This window comes from Thunnus maccoyii, chromosome 3 (assembly GCF_910596095.1).
Source record: "Thunnus maccoyii chromosome 3, fThuMac1.1, whole genome shotgun sequence".
Taxonomy (NCBI): Eukaryota; Metazoa; Chordata; class Actinopteri; order Scombriformes; family Scombridae; genus Thunnus; species Thunnus maccoyii.
Window position 1 is genome coordinate 19,912,526 of NC_056535.1, and position 26,411 is coordinate 19,938,936.

The 26,411-nt window shown below is 38.0% G+C and overlaps 4 protein-coding genes across 9 annotated transcripts; 3 read left to right on the forward strand and 1 right to left on the reverse strand.

The window, feature by feature from the left end:
• The first annotated feature begins 6,622 nt into the window (after positions 1 to 6,622).
• On the forward strand, positions 6,623 to 18,275 carry h6pd (hexose-6-phosphate dehydrogenase (glucose 1-dehydrogenase)). 4 transcript variants are annotated; one of them, XM_042406697.1, is made up of 5 exons: positions 6,623 to 6,643; positions 13,523 to 14,190; positions 14,285 to 14,402; positions 15,132 to 15,401; positions 15,533 to 18,275. In XM_042406697.1, the coding sequence occupies exons 2-5, from the start codon at positions 13,549 to 13,551 to the stop codon at positions 16,873 to 16,875; spliced, it is 2,373 nt and encodes a 790-aa protein (XP_042262631.1). In that variant the 5' UTR covers positions 6,623 to 6,643; positions 13,523 to 13,548; the 3' UTR covers positions 16,876 to 18,275. The 4 variants fall into 4 exon arrangements, with proteins under 4 accessions (XP_042262631.1, XP_042262627.1, XP_042262630.1 ...); XM_042406693.1 differs by lacking the exon at positions 6,623 to 6,643 and adding an exon at positions 8,561 to 8,632; XM_042406696.1 differs by lacking the exon at positions 6,623 to 6,643 and adding an exon at positions 8,640 to 8,912.
• A 503-nt stretch (positions 18,276 to 18,778) lies between these two features.
• Positions 18,779 to 22,848, reverse strand: LOC121894245. Of its 3 annotated transcripts, none has more exons than XM_042406715.1 (7): positions 22,670 to 22,848; positions 20,384 to 20,480; positions 20,172 to 20,234; positions 20,001 to 20,080; positions 19,739 to 19,869; positions 19,586 to 19,652; positions 18,779 to 19,487 (listed from the first exon to the last, which is right to left on the reverse strand). In XM_042406715.1, the coding sequence occupies exons 2-7, from the start codon at positions 20,455 to 20,457 to the stop codon at positions 19,420 to 19,422; spliced, it is 483 nt and encodes a 160-aa protein (XP_042262649.1). In that variant the 5' UTR covers positions 20,458 to 20,480; positions 22,670 to 22,848; the 3' UTR covers positions 18,779 to 19,419. The 3 variants fall into 3 exon arrangements, with proteins under 3 accessions (XP_042262649.1, XP_042262650.1, XP_042262648.1); XM_042406716.1 differs by lacking the exon at positions 22,670 to 22,848 and adding an exon at positions 21,208 to 21,372 and having other exon boundaries at positions 20,384 to 20,419; XM_042406714.1 differs by lacking the exon at positions 22,670 to 22,848 and adding an exon at positions 21,208 to 21,372.
• On the forward strand, positions 20,470 to 22,477 carry rbp7b (retinol binding protein 7b, cellular). Its single transcript, XM_042406717.1, has 4 exons — positions 20,470 to 21,027; positions 21,380 to 21,558; positions 21,760 to 21,861; positions 22,088 to 22,477. The coding sequence occupies exons 1-4, from the start codon at positions 20,955 to 20,957 to the stop codon at positions 22,139 to 22,141; spliced, it is 408 nt and encodes a 135-aa protein (XP_042262651.1). The 5' UTR covers positions 20,470 to 20,954; the 3' UTR covers positions 22,142 to 22,477.
• cenps (centromere protein S) lies at positions 22,427 to 26,347 on the forward strand. Its single transcript, XM_042406718.1, has 5 exons — positions 22,427 to 22,620; positions 22,855 to 22,978; positions 25,682 to 25,715; positions 25,882 to 25,948; positions 26,159 to 26,347. The coding sequence occupies exons 1-5, from the start codon at positions 22,591 to 22,593 to the stop codon at positions 26,270 to 26,272; spliced, it is 369 nt and encodes a 122-aa protein (XP_042262652.1). The 5' UTR covers positions 22,427 to 22,590; the 3' UTR covers positions 26,273 to 26,347.
• Positions 26,348 to 26,411: the final 64 nt, after the last annotated feature.

Genomic DNA, 26,411 nt, shown 5'->3' on the forward strand with positions numbered 1-26,411 from the left:
TACTAACCGGCTGAGTGAGTGAGCACGAGCCCACAGCCCATTGAACAGCTGGCGTCATCGCCCCGCCCCTTCCCCCTCCTTTGGAATGCGGAAGATCTCCAAATATGGTAACCATGGGGGCGGGGCCAGAACTGTGTGACCGCACCTGTTTCATTGAGAAAGATGTTGGCTTTTATTTACTGCACTGTCATTTCTCTTGGTTTGTTTGATTGATTTAAAGAAATCAACTTTCATATTGTATCACATATCATACATGTTTATAGTGAGTCCTGGCTAACGTATGTTAGACTGAATGCAAATTGACTGCATATTTAGATCGAAGTAAAAGTAAATACTAAACATATTCAACTACAAGTAAAAGTCCTACATTCAAAATTGTATTTACCCTAAATAAAAGTATATATTATCATTAAAATGTACTTAAATTATCAAAAGTAAACACACTCATTATGCAGAATATATTATTAGCCTATATACATTCAGTGGTGAAAGAAGTATTCAGAGCCCTCACTTGAGTAAAAGTTGTACCACTACTACTACTACCACAGTATAATACTTTGTTACACCTAAGTTTTGCATTCAAAATGTCATTTAACCAAAAGTGCAGTCAGTATTATCAGCAAAACTGAAGTATCAAAAGTTTATGAGGAATGGTCCCTTTCACTGTTTTTTATACTGTATATGGATTTGTAGTGTGTTAAGTGCTATAAGGTGTAAAGTACTTTATATACTTTTGGGTAGTTAGATTTATATCATATTTTAGTAGTTGATCAAACATTTTGTACATAAAATCTGCAAAAGAGTGACCACAGCTGTGAAGTGAAGTGAAGTGGAAACACTCAATTAAAGTAAAGGTACCTCAAATTTGTAAGTAAGTAAGTACACTCATGAATGTACTTAATTTGCATTCTTGTATGTATTTTGTTATAGTCTTACTTTTACTGATGTCTTAATGTGTATAAGCAAAGTTTTTATAGTTGCTCAGAGTGGAAATCATTTTAACTACTCTCTATAGTTTCAAGTGGTTTAATCTATAACAATGCATCACATTTTATAAGATAATCAGAGGTTTTGTACGAAAAAACCCTTAAATCTGTAACAAGTGGGTATAGCTTTGAGATACATGCAGTGGAGTAAAAAGTACAAAATTTGCTTCTAAATTGTAGTAGAGTTCAACCACAAAGTAGCATAAAATGGTATGAGAGAATCCACAACACTCAAGTGAAGTACAAGTATCACAAAAACGTCTTTCTGTACAGTACTTGAGTAAATGTCTTAATTACTTTCCACTACCGGTAAGTTAAATATTTATACTTATTTCTACCGACTAAGGTTAAAACTTGGTAGTAATTAAAAGATTCAAATAAGCGTTTCTCTGGGTGAAAAAGATCTACATTTTTATTGAAGTATGTTCTGTGCTTTTGTATATTTAGATTAATGTGTTTTTAGGACTGTTCTAATATAATTATAAGACTAGACTGTTCTAATATAATTATTAGACTGGACTGTTATAATATAATTTCAGAATTAAAATGCTGAGCTCTAAGCATTCTAAAACAAAGCAATAATGACAAAATGTGATTTGAATTATTAACTTTTCTAAAATTGTTGTGTTTTCACTTTAAAAATGTTTCAGTTGTCGCTTCACAGTCTTGAGTTTCTTTGCTCCTTTGTCCAGTGTAGCTTTGGTGTCCTGTCTTGCACATGGCATGGGAAATTAATTAAAGATGGAGCAATGCCACAGCATGGATGTAAACAAACACAAAAGGCAGGATCTTAGATTCTAGTCCTGCTTTGGTACATTTGAACTTGGTATTTAAATACACATTTAGACTCCTTCTTGGATGTTTTATCTGTGCTGGAATTTCAAGTTCTGGTTGTAAATGTGCTCATAATGTTTCAATGTGTCAATAATACAGTACAAATATTTGTTGGGCTTTTGTAGTGTTTCAAAATGAAAAGTGTTTAAGTTAGACAATCTTTTTTAACTATCTTCCAAGTAATTGCCTGAATCCTCCACATCTCATCCAGGACTTGTCTTTCCCACGACTGGTAAAGGAGGGGTCAAGTGGGGGGGTGGTCTGGTATGAATATATGACTACTAATGAGAGGGTTCTCAAAAAGAACCTTACAATTTGGGTATGAATATGTGACCACAAAGAAGATCTGACAATAGCATCACCTAGCAACTCTTATCTGGAGGAATTTCAGAGTCAAGTCTTCTCTGTGAGGCGACGTGTACTTGGAAAGAAGAGCCCCTCGATCTGAGAGCCAAACACAGACGGCCAGCCTGACAAAGACCCCCCAAAAAATCAACTGAAGAGGCGGACATTGTCTTGTCCAACGTTACCATACATGGACATTAATCATACAACAGACAGAGTGAAAGATGTTGGTGGAAAAAAAAATAGATTAACAAGTTAAGTGTGGGTTGAATTATGGCTTTCTGACCTTTAAATGACAATGACTTCAATTGCTTACAAACGCAAATGGTAGTTTAACATGATCAGTATCATTGCAACTGCACAGTTAAGGAAACTGAAGCCGTTTTTTAAATTTTTATTATCCTTATTTTATTATTCACTGTTAAAGATCAGGAGTAATGCAAATGTTTATGCTTTAAAGGATATTTTAATTGTGTGTGTTTAAAAAACAACAACTGATGAATTTCAGTTTTTTCAATCTTTTTGCCCTCCATTTTTGCACAATTCCTCAAGCAGAAAAAAATCTGTTTAAATGATCTTTCCATCTACTGTTTGTCAACTTCAGCCTCCACAGATGTTGTTTATTGTTCAAGTACGATTTTTTTAATAATCAAAACTGATGTTATTTCTCTACTGAGGAAAAAAAAAAACACAATCTGAGTTTCAGTCTCACAAAAAAACAACACCCATGCGTTAAGATCCAATCCAGATATCCCTCACTTTCAAATTACCCGACACGCTTTGTTTTGAGTGTGAACTGCCACTCGAAGGAAACTTCCATCTTAAGTACTCAAGCAGCTTCTTCTCTCCTCTATTTTTTGGTTTTGATACACACTGAGGAACGCTAAGGTGTTATTTTCAAGTGCGTTAATGCTTAGACTCTGAGAAGTGGTTTCTCTTGTCATCCAGTTCTCGAAGGTGTCAAAGGTTAACACCCTCTCTAACACACAAGTATGCAAATACTTTCATTACAATACAGGCTTCTTTTTATTCACCAAACAGAGCATGCGTCCTGCTGGAGTGCGGACTGCGGCCTCACAGCGCTCAGCCCTCTGGGAGCCCAAATGCTCCCCCTCCCCTCTGGTCACCGGCTTCTGAGGGCGATGACAACACAAAAGTACTTCACACTGGGGGCTGGACCTGCATTTTGTGGGTCAGTGAACAACGGCCCAAGCAGCAACGCCATGTCATTCAGACCTGCTCCGCTCACACCCCCGCTTTCCTCACACTTCTTGTGGTATCAGCAAACAGAGAGGTGGAACACTACTGAAAGCACCGGGGAGTTTTTGTGTACTGCCAACATAAAATGCACCTACTGTTTTCCACCATTCTCACAGTTGGGGCCCCCAAAACCCTCGTTAAGAAATGATGGATTCTCGCCTTTGTTTTTACATTTCAGTGGCTAAGCACGCCTCTGTATGCTTGTCTTTATTTTTTCTGTTTTTTTATCTTGAATTTAATCCACATATTTATGCTTATTGTTAAAAAAATGTCTCTTCTTGTCTCAGTTTATGAACATTGCATGTATCACAATTTGATACATTTTCCACAAAGCAAAAATAAGGTGTGCCACAGAGTTGGAAGTAGCAATGTACTCTAACATTTATTGTGATAGAAATCACAGTATTTTGAAGGTTTGCGTGCAATAGGATAATGGAGTGTTTTCTGCAGACTGACTTTGAATAACTGAAAAAAATGTGTGGGTCTTGATTCAGAGCTCTGGAATCAGACTGTGGGTGACATTGTGTTTTCGAGATAATCCTATGGGGTTTAAAAGGGTTTTATGAATCTACAAGGTAGGAATTTTCAGCCCACAGAGATCCCTCAACTTTTCTGATGACCAAAAAAAAAAAATTGCACAAAGCATGAGGAATGCTTTACAAAACAACCAGATGTGATGAGATACCTCTCAACAACCACAGCATTGTTCCAGAGACTGTGAGGTAAACATACGATGAATTGTTCACTTCAGACTTGAATGACACAATATTATACAATGTACTGATAAGCCCTGCACAAATAAACTACAGCAGAAACTATGATTTCACTAATCTCTGCATGTATCTCAGTACATAACCAGTTTCAAACCACCATTCTTTTATGTCCCTTCTCACAAATAAGGGATGGACGTTAAGGAAGTTTCTCTATTCTTCACCAAGGTATAACGTGCTCTGTTGTCTCTTCTTTGCTGCATTTTTTTTCTCTGTGTCCTAGGTCAACTAAGTTGTTTCAGTCTAAAAAGTCCCACATGCCACCTCTGAAAACATCACCTCTTTACTGGAATTTCGGGGTGGGTTTGTGTTGTCTATGTGGGTCTGTGCTGCGTGCAGCGTAGCGTTCAGAAACAAAAGAGAGAACATGCTCTGGCAAGTTATTATGAAGAGAAGAAATGTGAGAATGCGGTTAAAAACACATGCATTACTCATACATACATGGGTGAAGCCTATTAGTGGCTTCGCCCCGATCAGTCATCACCGCCTGCATTGGCACTGACCTCATGCTCCACGGAGCAGCTGAAGGTAAAAAGAAAGATACTTTTAAAAAGGATCCAAAGAAAGATAGTTGACAACATTGTCTGATCTTTGAAATGTAAAACCGCCACAAATTACCTTTTCCTTTAAAGTTACATATCATATAACTAACCATAACATGACTCGGAGGAACAAAGAGTCATTTAAAAATGAGCCTTTGTTCATCGCTCCATATTATGTTCTCTTATTAGTATGTAACAGGTTGTGTATTCAGATTTATTCCAGACCGAGGTCACTATAATCCTCCTCGTCTGGCAAGTAGAATGGGGGGCACGACTGAAAGTGAAATCTCCTCCAGTTAAATGTAATGGGTGTTGGTAAAGGGGCCTAATAAAGATGACAGCACACATTCATATGCATTCGTTTGTGTGCTCAGCTTGACGAAGTCTGCCTCACAAGGCTTAACAAAGGGGAGGAAGGAAGCCAGAGGCTGAGCAGAAAGCCTGAGGGTGTAGGGGCAACAACACACACACACACACACACACACACACACAAACACTAAAACACACACAGTTGCCCTCCAGCTTGCATCCTATGGTCTCTCAAGTCTGTAGTTATAGCAGTGACAGCTGGGCTAGCACGCTCTGCATGGGCTCATTCTCTCTTTAGCAGCCAATCCCCCCCCCCCCCCCCCCCCCCCCCCCCACACACATACAGTCTGTGAAACACACACACACACACACACACACACACAGGATGCTCCATCCTGTTTACTGTTTGCATTTCACAGTGGCTGGCCAACTTGGGAGGGCTCTATAGTGTGATCACACACAGGCATTACAGCTGTTTGTAAGGTAGTGGTGTGGATGGTACAAATGTGTGTGTGTGTGTGTGTGTGCAGCCCTTGTTAGAATTTGGGATTAAACTATAACAACTTGTTGAGACTGAAAGTTTATTCTTGACCTTGTAAACAGCAGTTGACAGAATATCACCATCAAGTCCGCTTTGTAGCTGTTCTGGAGCTTTCGATCATATTGCACATATCCTCCTCAGTATGAGTTAAATTGTAGTTTTCATATTTCTGAGCATTTTAAGGACTTTTTATCCATGTTACTTTAAAAGTTTAGATTGAAAGTTCATTCTCGACCTTGGAAAGAGCATGAGAAAAGTTTGAAAGCTCCAAAAAAAAAAAAAAAAAAAGCTACTAATAGACTTTGTGGTGAGACTGTTTCATCGACTATAAAAAGTTTGGCCACTAAGCGCTCGTATTTGTCCTTTTCTTTGCTCAAGAAGAAACATAAACACCCAAACAATACAAAAACTTCCAAGAACAGAATTCACCATTTATAATCCTGAAATTTTAAGTATATTTCTTAGAGGTTAAATTGTCTAATCTCAGCTGCTAACAGACTTTATGTTAGTTGGGAGCGTGGAGCTGCTGAGTCAAGGTCTGTCCTGTAACGACCACAACTGTTCAGAAAAGGAAAAGGGAGGACCAGAAGGGGTGACTGGCAGTGTGGTCCACAACAATCAGATCATTATTTGGCCAAAAGGGCACCTGCTTTGTTTGAGGTAGGCCTGCAGGATTCAGAGGGTGATGACATGACACAGCTGAACAATGCAGAGCAAACAGGCGCCAATGTTTATCCACTTGAAGTCAGCAGTTTGTATTATGCAGATTTTTCATTTCTATTTTTAAAATTGCATACATGCAGCAGGCTGAAGGCTGCTGCTTATTTTTTAATTTTAGATGAAGCATTTTGAGGTGATGGCATTTGACTGATGATGGCAAAAGGAGCTTCAGGATTTGAAAAGTGTGAGACTGAAGTAGAAAGCGGCTATACTAAACGGAGACCAACAGGGGTCCCTCTTGTTTGGACAAAACACTGCAGTCTACAGCTGCCCCCAAGTGACAGACAACAGCCAGGGACACAAACTACAGTTGATCCAAGCCTCGGATAAAAGATTGTGAGTTATTCATCAACAATATAGAGCAGTGAGCTCATCTGTTCTGTTTACGTATTGTTTAGTGAGTAGGAAGTTTTTGCTTGGGCACATTTTTATATTAAATAATTAAATTGTCTGACCCATAATGTTGACAGCAGTAGTCAGAAGGAACTTGCATGTGGCTTTTTTGTTCAAGGAAGTGCATGTGCTTCTTTATTTCCTCTGAAATTACCCGAAAAGCAAGCCTTCAAGTTCTGAGAATCAAGTATAAAGGAATTAGAGAGAGACCAGACTTTGTACAGACTATCTCAGGCCATGACTTTACGCCAAGATAGTGTTTACAAAAGATCAATCTATCACTCAGCAGTTCAATCAGACGCATAATCCACACTATTAAAAAGTAAATTTGCAAACAATGTCGGATAAAATTTCACATAATTTTACACGAATTTTACATTTATGAAGAATACTGTTGAGTGTATATACAGTATATTTACAGTTAATGGTTGTTTTTAGATTTTCTGCCATCAATTTACAACAAAACTCTATAATTCCCCCAAAACGATATTTCCTTTAAAAATTAAGGTCAACACTCATTATTCTACAACATACCTGTATTTCTACAAGGTTTTGTTTGTAAAAACACACCTAGAATTTAATTTTACATTTCATTAACATGAAAAAAAGAAATGCAAGGCTTTCTGTTACAAATGCCAGTGATTATACAACACAAATGTATTTTTACATGTGTTGCATTTGTAAAAATACTTGTAATGCCACAAAAGTGATAGACAGGTCTTTTAAAAAATGAAGTCAAATGATGGTGATTCCACGTGGCTGTATTTTTACTAGATTGTCTTAGCAGGAAATACACTGAAGTTAAATTTTAATGTTAAATTCCATAATGACAAAAGTGGCAAGTTTTTCTGGAAAATAATGTAAAAAGATGGTGATTCTACAATATATTTGTATTTTTACAATTTGGTGTTAAATCACTATAATGAAAAAAATCTCCTCAAATGTGTCACGTTTTCCACATCTGTATCTTATTTGGGACGGTATACATTAGGGTTACTTTACAACATAACATCTGTCGTAGGAATATCAAACCCAGATTATGTGGTATCACTCACCACTACAAAGAAAAAAATGTCTCTACATATTTTTCCCCTTGTATGGTCATGTATTCCCTTATATTCAAAACCAACATATATATTTTAGATCTGTGACAGTCCAGTGAACAAGGATAGCAGTGGTGGAAGAAGTATTCAGATCCTTGCCTTAAGTAAAAGTAGAAATACTGTCATCTACATGTAAGTACATTTTAACGCTGTAGTTCATCAATGTGGAGACAATTTTAGATACTCTGATTAGTCGTAATAGTACTGCATCATATTATACAAATGTATCATGTTTTTAATAATAATAATAATACAGTTTATTTATATAGCACCTTTCACACACTAATGTGGCTCAAAATGTGTACATTTTTTAAAGAGCAGACAACGGTTAGAATATTAAAATATGTTTTTTTTACGTAAAATTTTACAGTAATCTGAGAAGTAACTAGTAACTGTAAATGTATAAATGTATTGGGGTAGAAAATACAATATTTCCCTCTGAAATGTAGTGGAGTAGAAGTGCAAAGTAGCATAAAATGATAATAATGGAGAGTACAAGTACCTCAAAATTGTACTTAAGTAGAGTATTTGTGTAAATGTATTTAGTTACTCTTCACCATTGAAGGATAAGGACTCCACAACGCTGATACCCCTGCTGGTATCCTGGCGTTTCAAAAGCTATTAAAGCATCTTTTTTTCATTTCTGACCAAATACCACTCCAATTTTTAAATTAAGTCATTCAAAACCAGACAGATCTGAGTTGTGAGGAGGAGGGAAAAAAAACAAAACACCTTCATCACCTCCATCAGCGGCTGGACCGTGTCACGTGACTCATGTAGGAAGCTCGTCCTAACGCTGCAGCGAGTCTCTCATGTCACCACCGGACAGGTTTGCATCCAATTAACTTTTCTTACATAGTTTGTCTGCTGTCTTCACATAGGCATCTTCGTAGTTTATAGTCTTCGAATTTGTTTCGGGCGATAGTATAGCTGCATATTTAACAGGAGGATTGTAGAGCTTTATGTGTGTGTTTGTAGTTAAGTTTGACAGCTAGCAGGTGGAATCGTGATAGAGTTCAACGTGTTTTCCATCATTCATCTGTCGGTGTGTGTTGTGTCTCATCGCACAAGTGAACGACTACGTGGAAATGACAAGTAAATACCAGCAGGTTGGCTTTGCTAAAGTAGATCAATAAGAAAATCTTTAATGTACGTTATGAGGCAGCAGCGGTTGGTTATTGATTGTAGTTCATACTTTGTTGCTAACTTCGTGTTTGCAAAGCCTGCGACAGGGAAGTAAATCCCACCTCCCCCTACCACCTCCTACATTTCACTGTTTATGTGATGTTTTTGTTTCCGTGCTGGCGTGAAATCGAGGCGACTACAGTAGCAGGAAGGAACACATTTTGAAGGGGGCGCAGAATTTAGCACGACACGTGTGCAGCAGGATCTGTAAACAGAGAACAGGACTTGTTTGAACCAGGAAGTGTGTGTGTGTGTGTGTGTGTGTGTGTGTGTGTGTGTGTGTGTGTGTGTGTGTGTGTGTGTGTGTGTGTGTGTGTGTGTGTGTGTGTGTGTGTGTAATGTTACCATTTGATGTACTGTACCAGAGTTAGCTTATAGCTACTTTTCATCTGTAGTCCCTTAGGCAGGTCACAATTGAAACATAGAACAGCACAATAACAAACAGTACAAAGCAAAAAAAAAAACAAAAAAAAAAAACACACAGGACACATAATACAAAATGCAAAGTTACACACAATAGCACATCACATACACCCACAATGTCAACTAGAAATTAATAATGTAAGCTTGTCAAATCAAAAGCAACATTGGGGATGGCTTGTCAAATTGGAGACTAAAGCTTTGTCCCCCATTGGGAAAAAGCTGATTTTTGGGTCAGTGGTTAAGGTTAGGGTTAGAGTTAAGTCTCCAAGAAATTAATGTAAGTCTATGTAATGTCCCCAAAAGTTACAACGTGTGTGTGTGTGTGTGTGTGTTGTGTTTTCATAACTGGAGCAGTGGTGTTTATTAGAGTCCAAGGCCAACAACAAGCACTGACCTGCACAAATTTGTGTTATTAGAGTTTTTTATATTGGGTTCATTTTCACAGACTATTAGAAATGGAACAAAACTGGCACATATAAACTGTTTGGTGGTGAATCAATAAAAGTCAAAGTTTAAAACTGCAGCAGTTCAGCATAGCAAAATAGTATTTAAAATGATATTTTAAATATTTTTTGTGTACTTGACCCTTTTCATAAGGTGCAATTTTATCCCTGATCACCTTGCTTGTTTTGTGTGTCAGAAAATATGAATGAGTTATTTGTAAATATAAAACAAATAAATCAACCATATTAAACCTTCAATTCACCAAGAAATAAAGTTGCACCTTGTGAACTGGGTTAAAAATGTACTGCAATGCCAGTAATGTCTGAAAATGCCAAAGTTTGTCTAATGACTTTCCTGTTTTTTTTTTTTTATTTGGTTTATTATTTGAGAAAATCATCAGCACAAAATGTAAAGCATAAACTGGAGTCATTCATTGCCATCAGTTTGACCGTTGGTTACATTTGCATTTACTCTCATCCACTTCTTCAGTATATCGGACTATTGCTGCTGAACCAAGAGCAGTATTTGCATAAGTAGACAAGGTGCTAATGCCAGGGACTGTCATTTTAGCTATTTAAGTCAACCAACCATCTTTGGTTGTTTTATTAAGTCCTTCCAATCTTATTCTTTCTCTACAGTATGTGAAAATAAAATGTCTGTTGGATGTCTATTCATGATGATCACACTGAAAATCTTTCCGAAGTTGACTCCAGTTAGATGACATTGTTTCAGTCACACTGCTAATAAATGTTCCAAACGCCACAGATTTTCATGATTATTGCCTAAAAAAAACAAAACAAATGAACATTGGACATAATCTCTGCCAGTCCAGTTTTTACCAAGCGCTTTACAGTTTTCAAAATGCGCATGTCGCTGCTGTTGTGATGATATAGGATAGGAGCCATAACTGAAAGAAGAGCATGCACTCTGACATGAAGGCTAATGACTTGGTTATTAGCTGCAAAATGGAGCAGCTGAGAAGGCTCATGATTGTTATGATAGTAAATAAAAAAGGCTCTGCAGTTCTGTCAGAACGCTTGTGTTATTTACTGCTGACCACCTTGCTGTGACAAATCTGGACACAAAGACGCAAACAGGATACAGTCATATCGCTGCAGCGCCTTCTCCACTCATGAACAAAAGTCCTCATTTTACATTTGGGCAGTGTCTTCTGGTTGAAGTGCTTTTTGCTCATGACACATGGCAAATGTGTGGTGTGAGGGAAGATTTTCTATGCTGACTGAAATTGAAAGTAGCTTGTGACTGAGGAGGAATCATGTGTCGGAGTGAACTTTTAAATTCTTGGGAAGCGCTGCACAGGAATGAAGTCAAAACCTGAATGAAGTTAGTGTCTTGATGATATGCTACTTTACTGATTTCTGTGGTGAAATTGGCAGAAAAAGTACTAACCAAGAAGACAGCAAAGGAAAAGATTTGTAGAATGCAAGCAGCATGCCGTTTCAAAAGAGCAGCATAAGAAAATAAATCGGTAACAAATTATGACACAGGTAAAATAGATTGGAAACATTTGTGTAAGTGCCTCGTGTACAGAATTGTCAGTTCATCTCGGACATTTTCACATAAAAAATGATAAGACTAACTCTAAAAGTCTACTTTTTTGACTGCAGTGACCTATAATGAGGTAAATGAGACCTGAAAGTCAGCCGTTGTTGAAGCATTGATCAAGTGGCCTTTGCTGTTTGCGTTGCCACTGTGTAAACATGTTTACAGAGTGTGGGGATTCCAGATGTTACACACAGAAAATGAGCTTTATATGGTGGGTGTTCTGTTCATCATGTGCAATTTTCTACTGAAAGAGAAGGGAAAATGAAAATTTCTCTATCATGAATCAGTTTTGTAACATCCAGGCCTATGATATATACTGTAGACATCTGTACAGTGTTACACAGCTGCACCTTGACTGACACAAACTTAGATTCCTCACATTCAGAATTCACATTCTGTGAAGACAATGATGAAGTTGTCGAAGATACATTGAGACTTTGATGACGTGACATGGAATCCCATTTGCGCTTTTGTTTTTGTGTTAAGTTTATCAAGTACCTTTTTCCTCTGTCTTACTTTGTTTTGTATATTAAGCAGTTTGTGTGCCTGCAAAAAGCATCATCTTCCCCTTAAAACACTATTGGAGTATTTAAAGTTGACAGCTGCATTGGTTATGTGTGGAGTGGTGCTGAAATCTCATAATTTTACATATTGTGTTATTTGTTTGGCAGGTGTCAAGTAATGTAACAATGTTGATTAATTATTGACTTGACTAGATAGGAGTTTTATTTTTACTTTTAGCAGTTTTGACCTGTTTTTTTTCAGACATTATCATTTCAAAATGTAGTTTAAGCTATGACTCATTTAAAATGACCTCAGTGCTTTTCCAGACTTTTGTGTATATACTATATTTTTTCTTAAGTATATTATGACCAGATTTTCTATATAGTTTAGGCTGCAAATCTTCAAAATCAACCCTGATTAATTAGAATGAGCTTTACAAGTTTTGGGCAGTGTCCACTTTTCCTGCTCCCCTACTGGCCTCTCTGCACTGGTTGCTTGCTAGATACATAACAGATTTTCTTTCTTTAAATGACGTACAAAGCGTGAAACATGTTCAGGTATTTTATTGCTTCAAAGTTACCTTGGTCCTCAGACTAGTAGTTGCTCCATGTTAAAATGAAAATGTTTTATAGGCTAAAGAAAGATCTCTTTTCCTAAAGGTTGCAGTGACAATACGTAAACTGCAGGGAAAACTTAATGACTCATCCTGTTCATTGATTTTTACTTGCTTTACTTGTCTTGCTAAATAAATGATTTTAGGTCCTTGCAAAATCATCGGCAAGTTGGTTGGACTTTCCCAGACTACTGTCAACAGCAGAACTATTGTAAGCTTAATGGCCTTAAGCAAAGTGCAAAGTCTACACCGCTGCTCAGCTAGTATCCACTGATCACTACACTCATGACAGTAAAACAACATCACAGCACCAGCTCTCAAGTGACTTAAAAAAAAGCTGGAGGCAGAGGCTTTGCTAAGTAATTTATTTCTTTTTATTGTTGGAGATTTTGGTAGGTTTAAGTGCATTTGATGTTCACATTATTCATTTGTGTTTGTCATTTGTTTAAATTTGACTTTTAGGTTTAATCCCTAGTTATGTTAACTAGTGTGATTTGTATCTGAAGAAAATTGGGATTTTGTCTTAAAATTACAGCAGTATCCATTGCATGTGTTCATTGTTTGAATTGTTGGAGACTAAAATGTGCCACTGGTACTCATTCATCAAAAGTTTGTTCATTTCTCAGGTCCAGATTTTCAGCTATGTGGCATCTACAAGGCTTAGTGCAAACAACTATTTTCATATAATTGCATTTAGTTCTGGGGACAGAAGAACTTTCATGTTTTAATTTTTCCTTTATCACAAACATTAAGAGCTGAAAAGATTAGTTGAAGATTATCAAGTTTTTATGCTTTGTCATATGTATTGATAAACTGAATATCTTTGTTCTGGACTAAAAATCAGACAAAACTACTTGGTAGATTAATTGTTAGTTGCAGTCCTACAAACATTTTTTAGTTTTATTTTTCATGTTGGTCTCAATCATATATTCAGTGGTAATTTCCTACATACATATGATGTCTCTCATTGCTGTTTTCTTACAGGGGTTTGGACGGTTTAGGAACACAGCATGTTGGTGACTGTGTTACTGCTTCTGGTCACGCTGTGTGCCCAGGGAGGACATGGCGAGGAGAAAGTGGAGGCACAGAGACCCGGCCATGTTTCGGTGGTGATAGTGGGAGGCACGGGTGACTTGGCAAAGAAGTACCTGTGGCAGGGCTTCTTTGAGCTGTACGTTAACCAGGTCAGTAGCGGAAACACCTTTTCCTTCTTCGGCGGAGGACTGTCACCTGATGACCAGGGCACACCAGTCCTCTTTGAGATCCTGAAGGCAGTGTTCTGTTTGAAGCACGTATCTGAGGAGCGGTGTGCTGTGCTGAAAGACCAGTTCCTGCGGCTCGCTCAGTATCGGCAGCTGAAGACCCCTGAGGACTACCAGGAGCTAGCCAAGCACATTGACAAACAACTTCAGGAAGAGGGAATGACAGAGGCAGGGAGGCTCTTCTACCTCTCAGTGCCAGCATTTGCCTATGCAGATATTGCTGAGAAGATCAATAACAGTTGCAGGCCGACCAGTGGGGCGTGGCTGAGGGTGGTGCTGGAGAAACCTTTTGGACATGACTTCAGGAGTGCTCAGGTACTCGCATCTCAGCTTGGTAACTCTTTGAAGGAAGAAGAAATGTACAGAATTGACCACTACTTGGGGAAGCAGGTAAGGAAATCCTACACACTATCTGCCTTGCACTCATGACTCATAACATGAGAACATGAAATTTTATGGTATGTTTTTCTGATTTTGTGATTAGGTGGTTTCAAAGATACTTCCATTCAGAATAGAGAACAAGAAGTCTCTGGATCCCATCTGGAACAAGAACCACATCGAGAGAGTGGAGATTGTTTTGAAAGAGACCCTGGACGTTAAAGGTGATTTAAAAATTGCATCAACATTCTTGGCATGGGACATAACATGCTTTTTGTGATTTTCTGTCATTTATATACTGCTATAAATCAGATGTCTATATTAAAGATAGTCAAAGTTCCAAAACATGAGGTGAACATATGTAAAAATTCCACCTTCAAGTCAAAAGTCTGCCCTTAAAGCTCAGTTTACAAAGTTACCTCAACTTCTTCTTCGTCATGACATCATATTGTTCGAGTACGCACATAAATGGCCGACTGTTTCTCAGTCTTTGTTGCTAATATTGTTGCTAAGGTTTTTCCACGGGTTGTTCACATTGTCCAATCGCAGATTTCGGCTCAAATGTATGGATATTTTAAGAAGTTTATATTTCAAGTAAAGAATGATAAAAGGAGTCTTTGAGGGGTAGCAAAGGGGTAGCTTCTGGGAACTGGCCAATCAGAACATAGTGGACTCATTGGGAGGGGAGCCTTAAAGAGACAGGAGCTAAAATGGCCTGTTTCAGACAGAGGCTAAACTGAAGGGCTGGATAAAGGGCCAGTATAAGATGCATAAGGAGTTTTTCAAATTGTAAGTCATGCAAAGATATTCCAGTAGAGCCCTAGAATATAAATATAGACCAGGAAATGTGCATAGTACTTCCCCTTTAATAACTTATAAAATATGAAAAAGTAGCAGAATTCTTAAGATTCAGTCGAGTGTTGATGTCCCCTTCTGTCGTTTTGCCCTCAAAGGTCGTATTCCCTTCTACGACCAGTATGGGGTGATCAGAGATGTGATACAGAACCACTTGACCGAGGTCATGACACTGTTGACCATGACGCTTCCCCTGAATCTAAGCAGCAGTGAAGAAGTTACCCAGAACAAGCTGCAGATCTTCAGTTCCCTGCTACCTTTAGGAAAGAATCAAGCTGTGATAGGCCAGTATCAAGCGTACAAAACGGAAGTTCAACAGGAGCTGAATAAGACAAAAGATCATGTCAGTGTCACACCAACATTTGCAGGTGAGTATTGAATGCTTTTTTTTGGTCTTATTTTATCTACTTAATGTAGTCTTATCAGCTGAGTGGTAGAAAAGTTGCGATACAATACATATATAGTTATGCTAATAAATGGTCCTTTTTGTGTATTTCAGCTGTGTTGGCACACATCGATGAGGCCCGGTATGATGGTGTCCCAATTCTTTTGATCTCAGGGAAGATGTTAGATGAACGAGTGGGATACGCACGTATTCTTTTCAAGAATGATATCTTTTGTCTTCAGAACCACAACAGCATTCACTGCAAGCCCAAACAGATAGTTTTTTACTTTGGGCATGGCAGCCTTCAATATCCAGCAATTCTTGTAAGTAAGAATTTATTCAAGCCAGCTCTAATGGATGAGTGGAAGGAACAGACAGAGCATAAAGATGTCAATATACTAGGTTTGCCTATTTCGGACTACTATGTGCAAACTCCAACAGTGCAGAGGGAAGCTTATGCAGAACTTATTTCTCATATTTTTGCTGGACGCAAAAATAGTTTCATTAGTACTGAAAACCTCCTGGCTTCCTGGGGCTTATGGACACCACTGCTCAGTTCCCTAGTCAGCTCATTTCCTCGCATCTACCCCGGAGGTGCCGACAACGAGGACCTGCTGGACATCCGTCTGAAAGGGAACGACATAAGCTACAACAGCGAGGTAGTGATAATCAGCCCCGATCAGATGGGTGGCACGTCAGCAAATGGTTTCCAAGTGATGCAAGGTAAATATCGTAGTGCAGACATGGTGTCTGCCTGGGCTGAGGAGCTGGTTGAGAGGCTGGCTGCAGACATACAGGAAGCCGCGGAGGCAGCTGTGCGTGAGGGTGGTGTTTTCCATCTCGCCTTCTCTGGTGGGTCCACACCCCTCGCTCTGTTCCACAGGCTGGTCCTGCACCACTTCTCCTTCCCATGGAGGAACACCCATGTGTGGATGGTGGATGAGCGCTGCGTGCCACTCACTGAAATGGAGTCTAACTTCCACAGCTTGCACGATCATCTACTGCAGCATGTGCGGATACCCTATTACAACATCCACCCCATGCCAGTGCAGCTCAACCAGCGGTTATGTGTGGAGGAGGATGGAGCAGCACTGCTGTACGAGAAGGAAGTTAGCAAGCTGGTCAATGGCTCCAGGTTCCACTTTGTTCTGTTGGGAGTCGGCTATGATGGCCACACAGCCTCTCTCTTCCCTGGTATTAAAATGGATGGCCTTGAGGAGAGGCTAGTGGCCCTCACTGAAAGCCCTGTCAAACCTCACCAGCGTATGAGCCTCACATTCAGTGCCATTAACCGAGCCCACCGGGTTGCTCTTTTAGTGATGGGCAAAGGCAAACATGAGCTGATCACCCAGCTGAGCCGAACGAAGGACAACCCAAACAAATGGCCAGTCACTGGGGTGAAGCCTGCTAATGGCAGGCTTGTTTGGTACATTGACTATGATGCACTTATAGGATAGGGATTATATTCCTAACTTTCAATCAGACAAATGTCTTTGGAGCTGCTTTAATTGGACAGCTGGTTGGTGGAAAAGAATGTATAAGTCAGCACTTGAAGGACTAGTGGTTTTACATGTTTAAGCTTATTAACTACAAATGATAAAATACATAACATCACTGCCTATATTCCAGTACTTGCAGAAATTAAACCTTGATTATGTGAAGTTCAGTGCACCAACAAGAAAGTTGTCTCTTTTGCAACTGCAATTGAATGTGACGACAACTAAACTTAAAGAATCGGCAGCTCACTGCAATGTTTTATGTGATGGGTTAGCTACCTCACAAGTTTCCACTCTTTGTAAATTGATTATTATAGCATAAGGAACATGCTGAAATTGACTAAATCCAATGGCTGGCTGCCTGGAAGGAAGGAAATCAGTCAAAACAATAGCTTTGAAACTGGTGGCAGTAATGTCAAGTGTTTGCAATCTGTAGTTGATATGTTAAAAGAACTGGTGGGGTCCTTTTTAATATATATCTAATGGTAAAACATCATTGGAAAAATCTTTTTCCGTGTGTGTGGTTTATCTAAGCCTAATTAAGTATGAAATGAGTGAAAATCTATACAAATATATGAAGTGTACATGTCTGCAGTTTACAAAGTGCAGGGTATCGAGCACTATATGAATATCTGATGTTTTAAACATCTGGTGCCTAAACCAATTCCAACAAACACAAAGATTAATTTACTTATTACAACCCAGGTTTGTTTCTATGTGTGAATTATATAAAATCTCAGGTGAATTTGCAGAGATACATACTGTGTAGTCTACTTTTACTTGATTGTATGTTTTTATTGTGGAGTAGCAGTGACCCACCTAAAATTCCATCATTTACTTAAAGGATATGGATGGTGATTTTCTTGGCTCATTAATGTGTTTTTAGTAGTTTTTGGACATCAATGGAGGTCTATGGCACAGAGGAATAAGATATACCAGACTTTGGATACACACACAATACGTCTAAGTAGGTTCAATCCATTGTTGGTTTGGCTTTACACATGAGACAATAAAGAAATATGGAAAATCACCAAACTTATCCTTTGACATAAGGGCTGAAAATGAAACTGGTTCCATAAAAGCAATTATATATTTTGTTCATATGCAAGTAAAAGACAACATACATTTGTAATAAATATCTTTCAAGTAATGTGAAATATTTGCTGCTTCACATTCCTGATCTGTACACATTCCATCATGAATATTCAATATCTGTGACCTTACAGTGATTTTTTTTTTCTTTGTTAAAGAATGATTCCAAATAAATGTAGCTTTATTACAGTTTGAGGTTGATTAAGTATATCAAATTTATGAACTTGTGGTGAAAGACCCTCTTCAAATTAAAGTGCATTGCTACTGAATTTCAGCAGTCACCTCTGTCATCTGTCTGTAAAGGATATGTTGGGACAGACACTGAAAAAGCAGCTCTGATGAACAGTACAAATACAAAATATACTGTATGCAGAGCACCACATTATGTGACCACATTAAAGTCGAGATGAAATTAAAAACGCTTTTTTACCCCTTTTAGATCATATCCCCGGTTATATTGTCCACAATATATGCCAAGAAATACGAAAAAATCAATTTCTTTGTATGCTTATATCAAAATACAATTATGTTTTCTTCCTGTAAAACAAAATATGATGTGTGCTTATGTAGGCTTGAACCAACCAATTTCAACCAATAATATCATGACATCCACCCATCAATGAATCTTCAACTTTTAGCAGCACAGAGCCGAGATTCATTATGACACGCACACTTTTTAACATTCAAATCAAATTCCTCCCAACGTTACATCCCGGCTGTCTATCCTGTTTCACTCAGAAATATGTCACAAGAAGGAAGTTAGATACTGTTGAACGTTTCATCTGGACTTTATTATTATTATTATCTTCTACACATGATTGCATTTTAAAGTGTTTCCACAAGTTAATAATATTCCAGTTGTTTTAAAGCTTGACAAATTAAATTTTTACATATGGATTTCTGGTGAATAAATATCTGAAGTGCAAAATGAATTCTGGCTGTATGAAACAGTGATCTGCTTTGTGGAAATGAAACCTATTTTTCAATACGTCATCTGTACTTTTTAATGCTACATTCTAGCTTCAATTGTAAAACATTTCCTTTTAATTTTCCTACTGTAATCTCCTCAATGTAGCTTTACTTTTACAATGTGAGCTGAACACTACTTTCAGTACTGCATACAGATTTCACAGCTGCATTTTTATTTGTATAATTACACACTGATTTGATGTGAAGTACATATTTCTGACCAATTGTCAAATGAAACAAATGTAAACAATCCATCAACAAAATAAAAAAAAAACATCTGCTTTGCTGAAGAGAGCATTAAAACGTGAGAAGGATTGAGTTACTTTCCCTTTTTTTTGTTCCCATGGTTTAAAGTTACCAGCCACTGGTGGCATGGAAACCACATGAAATCTTAATATGTGGGGTATCGGATGTCAACGTGGGACAGCTGGACTGTTTTATCGCTCATTGTTTCTGCTCGGTCACAGGCAGCCTGTTAGTCAACCAGAGTCCTCCTCTGACCATGAAAAAACCTGAACAGACACAAGCAGGTGTTATTCCTTTGAACTGAAGATTCAGTGTATGAATGGCACCGTGCAGCATTTGTATATTTATAAGAAATGTACTTTACCTGTACTGAAAATGGAAGCAACTGTTAGAATAAGGGACATGTAGTACAGCTCGGGTGTGGTTTTGGCCTGCAGATACACATATATATGATATTTTAATGCTTCAGTTTCTCAATAGAACTCAATTTTATTACTCATTACAGTCTTTTTCTTACACATGCTGCCGCTGTCAGAGTCAGGATGGCAGTACACACTCCATGTCCAAATGACATCAGTCCAAACACATGACAGGACGCCCACAAGCCCTGAGGAACTGGGTCTATCAATGTGAATATCACTGCAAAACCTATAAAGAGAGTTGAACAGAGAGAGAAAAAAAACTTTAATGTTTCAGAGGTTTGAGTCATCCTGTCTGTGCAATCTTGTGCCTTATTGATAATATGTGAAACACTTAAGTTCTGATCTGGCGAGGTTCACCTGAAGCTATGAAGGACAAGGCTATGGAGGCTGACAGGTTGTTCAGAAGAGGCTGCCTGCAGTATCTTGAGGATTTTGGCCTTAAAAACAAAACAGACACCATTTCAATGCCACATCCCCGCTTACATAAATGTATTTTTATGGCTCGATCATCACCTGTGCACTAGCTACCTTCCCATGACGTAGAACTGGGGGACCAGAACAAGGGTTGCGAACACTGCGTTCACTATTTGACTGCAAATGAAACATTAAGAAAATATGAATAATAAAAAACACCTTGTAATGACAATGTTTGAATCAATATTGGTGTATTTTTTGTATCAAAACAGAAATGGGATTTGTTTTTATGATATATTGCAAAAACAACCAAAACAGCAACTTACAATTTTAACCTCTGATGCCTTGATATCCATCTGCTGCTGTGATACGCCATGATGATAAGCGTGTAGAAAAACATGGATGTTCAGGCGGATATATGCACTGTAACACAATTCCTGGTGAATGAATGTGTCCTACTGAAGAACTGCCAACAGCTCCAAAGGTGAGCAGGAAGAAGGATTGTGTTTCACACAGCACAAGAACAGAGACCTCTGCTCCATATTGTATTTTCTAAAAGCTCAAATTCTGCACATAAATCTCAGTTTGAAGATTATGTTTTTGCCCACAGCAGGCTTCAGCAAACCCAGAGTGGTATAAATATGCAGTATGATAAATGTGTGATTTAAAGACACTTTCTACATAACAGGAACTGGACAGTTGCCTCATATTATGTGTAAAAAGTCCTGTTCCGCCCTCCAGTGCTCCTTCCACCTCCTTTGTATGTGTCCAAAATAGCTTCAGCAGGCAACATGTCACCCCTACCCTATATTGACACACAATGAAACATCCCACCCGAGAGCTTTAAATTCGTACGCTCCTGAGAGTCATGTCCAGAGATCCACACAAACATCCAAGATGCCTGTCGACTACAGCGGGACCTGGGACATCGTCAGCAATGTCAATTTTGAGAAATACATGGTCGTGCTTGGTAAGTTCTTTGAAGAAATGATTTGCAACAATACTTGCTAGAATTTAATTCGAGTGTTTTTTTTTTGTAAATCTTAAAGTACAGGATATGAGAAAAATCCTTGTGTACAGTCATCTGAGTAGCTGCTGTGAATATTTTAGTTTCCTTAGCGTCATTAAAAACAAATGGAAGTATACTTACTGTAAGGTATCAGTGTGTGTTTCAGTGACACAAAATGTTCAGGTTTGTATTTTCTGATCACAGCATGATGAGTGTGGTAAAAAGAAAAGAGTGTGGAGCAAGTTAACGTTCTTATGAATGAAAAAAGCTGTGAAACTTTGTTCTAACAATTTACTCTCCTTTTGACGTTCAGGCATTGATTTTGCAACCCGCAAGATTGCAGCGATGTTGAAGCCCCAGAAAGTGATTAAGCAAGAAGGAGACTGTTTCACAATCAGAACACTCACTAGCTTCAAAAATTACGAATGTTCGTTCAAAATCGGGGAAGAGTACCACGAGGTGACTCAAGGAATGGACAACCGGTCATGCCAGGTGACAAGTTTTAACAAGCTGTTTGTAGTCACAAATTTAACCTGAGTAAAATGTTTCTGTGATCAACACCAGTGCCTATAAGAAGATAAAATTAAGACTTTGATACATAGTCACACTTCAGACTGTTTTCTGTGGTAGTACGGGTCATATTTAAATGTTTTTTTTTATTATTAATTTAATTTAATTTCTGTTCTCTATCAGACTGTGGTCAACTGGCAAAATGACAAGCTGGTGTGCGTTCAGAAAGGAGAGAAGAAGAACAGAGGGTGGACTCACTGGATCGAGGGAGACGAGCTCCATCTGGTACTACACTTTGTGAAATTCAGAAATCTGTATACAGTATTTTGTGGATTCATACAATATCTTATTTTTTTTACATCCATATTTAAAAAGCATATGTTATTTAATGAACAAGTGCACACAAGAATCTATTGCTCCATAAAACTAATACAACCCAGTTCATTCAATGTTACTCTCGCTTTTACAGCTTGACACTAATGCACAGTGGAAACATGTTTTCTCTTTCCAGGAACTCACTTGTGAGGACCAAGTCTGCAAGCAAGTTTATAAAAGGACTCTGTAATTGTTCATGTCTGTTAAAACAATTTCAGACTGCAGAGAGCATTTAACAGTTATTGCATTTCCATGAAACGAGCCATAAGCCACATAATGCAGCTGTTGTACTGTATTAGGAGCGTATAATTTGAATAAAATGTGTGTTTGGATTCATGTACTTGGGTTATAGTAGTTTAATTTACCTCCTCCGGACCACAGGATGGTGCTGTAAAACTTTTACTCCGGAAAAAAATGAAAAGCACTACAGAGTTGTTGGTTTGCTTGTAAATTTATGCCGCGAGTTTTCCTTCTGTGGTTGACGAATTTCAAACAAATTGAAATAAACTGAATACGGTTTTTGTCATGTCGTGATTGTGTGAGGATTTTTTTTTTTTTTTTTACCAACTTTGTCACTTGCTGCCGCCGTGATAATCCTGTTTGTTCAGCTGTTTGGTGAAAAGTTTCAACAGAAGAAAAATGTCAGTTGACAAAGACGAAAACCATCAGGTAGTAACAGTATTTAACGCTAACCTATATTTTTATTTTATATTTTTACCGTTAATGTTACCGTTAATGTACCGTTAGCTTAAGTTAGCTACATGTCAGTTAGCTCTGGTTTAACGTTTGTAACTAGGCAACAGCAGAGCAGCAGTTATGTAAAAAAACAAACGTTAAGCATCATTACAGGGATGTCTGCAGCACAACTTTATGTTTTAACTGATAAAATCGTTTGAATTTCAGAGGTTAAAGGCAGCAGTGCATTATACCGTGGGTCGACTGTGTCAGAAAATCGGAGAGGATCGCCAGAGAGAGTTCAGTCGACAAGTGATAGCGGCAATAGCTGAAACAACATTCAGACAATGTGGTGGGTGACAACAAAGCTTTATGATTAAAACCTTAAAATAAATATGTATATATATATAATTTGGATGTGTTCAGTAAAATCATTTAGTGTCATCTGTCCAATTCCAAGAGAGTCTAGGGGTTTGATAAATCTATAGACGCTCAGGTGCCAGTTCATTCATTAGGTACACTTAACCTGCTGCAATGAAGGCTATAATGTTCAGCTTTGGTTGAGGCTGTTTTAGAGGGATGGTACGTTTAAAGAATAGCTTCACAATTTTTCAAGTCTGTCTTAAAACAACAGTCAGGGGCCCATATGAGCACTGAAAGAGGTTTTCCTAGCTGTGATCATTCCTCTTGTTGATACTGGCTATTAAAAGATCCCCTTCAAATGTGTTTTCAATGTAAGTGATGGGGGCCAAAATTTACAGTGTGTCCACACAGTCATTTTGTGTCAAAATGCATTTAAAGGTTTATCTGAAGCTTATATGAGGCTTCAGCAGTCTGAGTTAGTCATATCAAGAGGATATCTGCCTTAGCATCAAATTCCCTCTTCGTGTTTCCTTGGACAGTGTTTCTCTGTTGAGTTGTGGTGGAAGTATAGTAACAAAAAGAGGGACTTTGGCACTAAAAAGACTGTAATATTGAAATATATCTACTTGATTTGACTCATTTGGATGCCTCAAGCTTCATATTAGCTTCAGATAAACTTTTAAATACAGTTTTGCACAGAAGGAGGCTTGTGGATTTTGGCCCCCATCACTTACATTGAAAGTTTGTGAAGGGATCTTCCAAGGTCGAGTAGGAGGAATGATTATGGTAAGAAAAACCTGTTTGAATGTTCATTTGGGCACCTGACTATTGTTTAAGACAGACTTGAAAAATTGTGGACCTGTCCTTTAACTTTTATGCTCATTTTGCAGGGTGTACAGTAGTTTGTGAAACTATTCAGTTGTACTGTTTAATGTTGAAAGGTGTTAAAATTTAGTTTTACCCTCATAAATGTCATTAGGTTGTTGTATTAGACTGCATTCGCTTTAGCTTGGTTCACCTAATGAACTGGTAACTGAATGTAAGTGTCTAACATGTACTAGCACAGTTTCACCCACATTACAAAGCATGACTGTATTTATTTTTTACAACCAGCTGCCCCAGCCTCCTCTGTAGTATAATATACAACACAGGTACCATTGATTCAATATAACTTTGGAGGCCATAGTTAAGCTTTTAACATTAAATTGTTTTTTAACTAGTGGTTACATGCATTAATTAATAATTTTCTTTAAAATTCATTCATTAGTTCTCCTTATCAGCATGCAACTTGGCACACAACATTTAAACTTGCGCCCAGAAATTCATATTTGTCTCAGCATCAACCCATTCTACCATAACTCTTAACATATTTTGTCCCCCAAAAATATGCCGACCATGTAAACACAATGTCCTGTTAAGAGTCCAGCCAGGGAGCGCTGTTGCAAGTCTCCCCCCTCATTTCCCGTCAGCTTTCTACTATCTGTATCTAATAATGGAAAAAAATGCTCCCAAAACACTTAGTAAGAGTACTTTGTCACTCATAACACAGTGACCTGTTGATTCTTTTGCGTAAGCCAAGGTTTCATAACAAAACAAGTCTGGCAACTCTGTACTTGATGGATGTGCTGCCATTCAGTGATGTTACAGAAGTCCGTCAGAAACTCTGCAATGTGCTTTGTTTTCCCTTTTTGCATGAAGTGATTAGAAAATGACACTTGAGTATAACTCCAGTAATATAATACAGTAAATGTGCATATACATTATACATTCATGTAGGAGATAGCTACTAATATATAGATGACAAATGTTAGATGCTTCTGCATCTGACCACAAGTTGTCATTCACACCATAAGTCCTCCCATGTAGTGTGTTTGCATGTTTGATCCATCCCTGGCAATCTTCTGCAGATATGTCCAGGTATCCTTGGCCACACATCCATCTCCATCTCCTGGCCACTCTTCCTCCTCTGTCAGCCACTTCTTTGTGTCTGACTGGAGGTTTTTTTCCCCTACATATAGACCAAAGATTTGCTCTTTTGTACTTGGCTAAATCAGCTGGTGTTGTACTTTTTTTTTTCTTTTTTGGATGTACATATAGCACCTTTTCTTTTGATAAGTTATGGATTTTAAAGGTTTAGTGTGTAGAATTTAGTGGCATCTAGCAGAACAGACTTGGCAGAAATGGAATATAATTCATAAGAATGTTTTAATTTGTGTATATACACCTGAAAATAAGAGAATGAATGAGCCCTTTATATCTACATAGGGAGTGGGTCCTCTTCCACAGAGCCCCCCATGCTTCTACAGTAGCTGAGAACGGACAAACCAAACACTGGCTCTAGAGGGGGCCTTTTACGTTTTTCGCAGCCACATACTTGGAGGGGAGGGGTACTCAATTAGTTGCAATCTTCAAACTCACCGCTAGATGCCACTAAATCTTACACACTGGTCCTTCAAAAGATGAATTGATTTTGTGTTGAAGCAGTAAAAACTCATCCACAAATCTCAGACTGTTGTGCTGACCATGTATTTTGAAAAAGTGAACACAGTATTAAGAAATGAGTAACCTATTTTTTAAGAATTTTTAAAAAAATAATTAACGTTCTGAGGTAGATGAAATAAGTTTTGAATGTCATAATTTCAACAGGTCAATATAAACTCAACATCACACTGTTGTCTCTCACTTTTTTCAGATACATTTGCTAAAGACTTGGAGGCCTTTGCAAGGTAAGAATGTTCATTTTTCTTACCATATTAACAAGTGAATCACCACTGTTCTTTTAATTTAGCTGAAATACCTGGTGAGATCTTTCTCTGTCTTTATCCAGACTAGTAGAGCTAGTATTTACTGTATCAAATTACATCTGATTTACAATGTCGAGTTTGATTTCAGGCATGCTAAAAGAAGCACGGTGTCTGCTGAAGATGTAAAGCTTGCAGCCCGCCGCAGTACTGCATTGGTGAGTTATTTTCACTGTGTAGCATCAGAAAGACATTATGCATCAGCTAATTATGAATGCCATCTCCAGCCACTTATGAGCCACTAAGTCAAAAATATCAAAAACATTATCATTTCATTTCCAGTAATGCAGTATACTTTATCTGTGTAGCGGCATATATTCTACATCAGACAGAAAAAGTAATGTTTAATTTCCCTTTATTTATTTCAGTCCATCTACATACAAAAGAAGAGTGAAGAAATCAACCAGGAGCAGAGGGATTTGAAAAAGAAGAATACTGGGAAGAGGAAGAGCAGAGACACTGAGGAGGAGAGCAGAGAATAAGGACAAGACACAGGCAGGCCTCTAGTGTCTCACTTGTACCCAACATTCAAATAAACATGAAGGCTGATTAACACATGACAATGAGTTAAGTGTCTTCAAAAGTGCCACAGTCATTATTTCATGGTAATTATGCATTTAA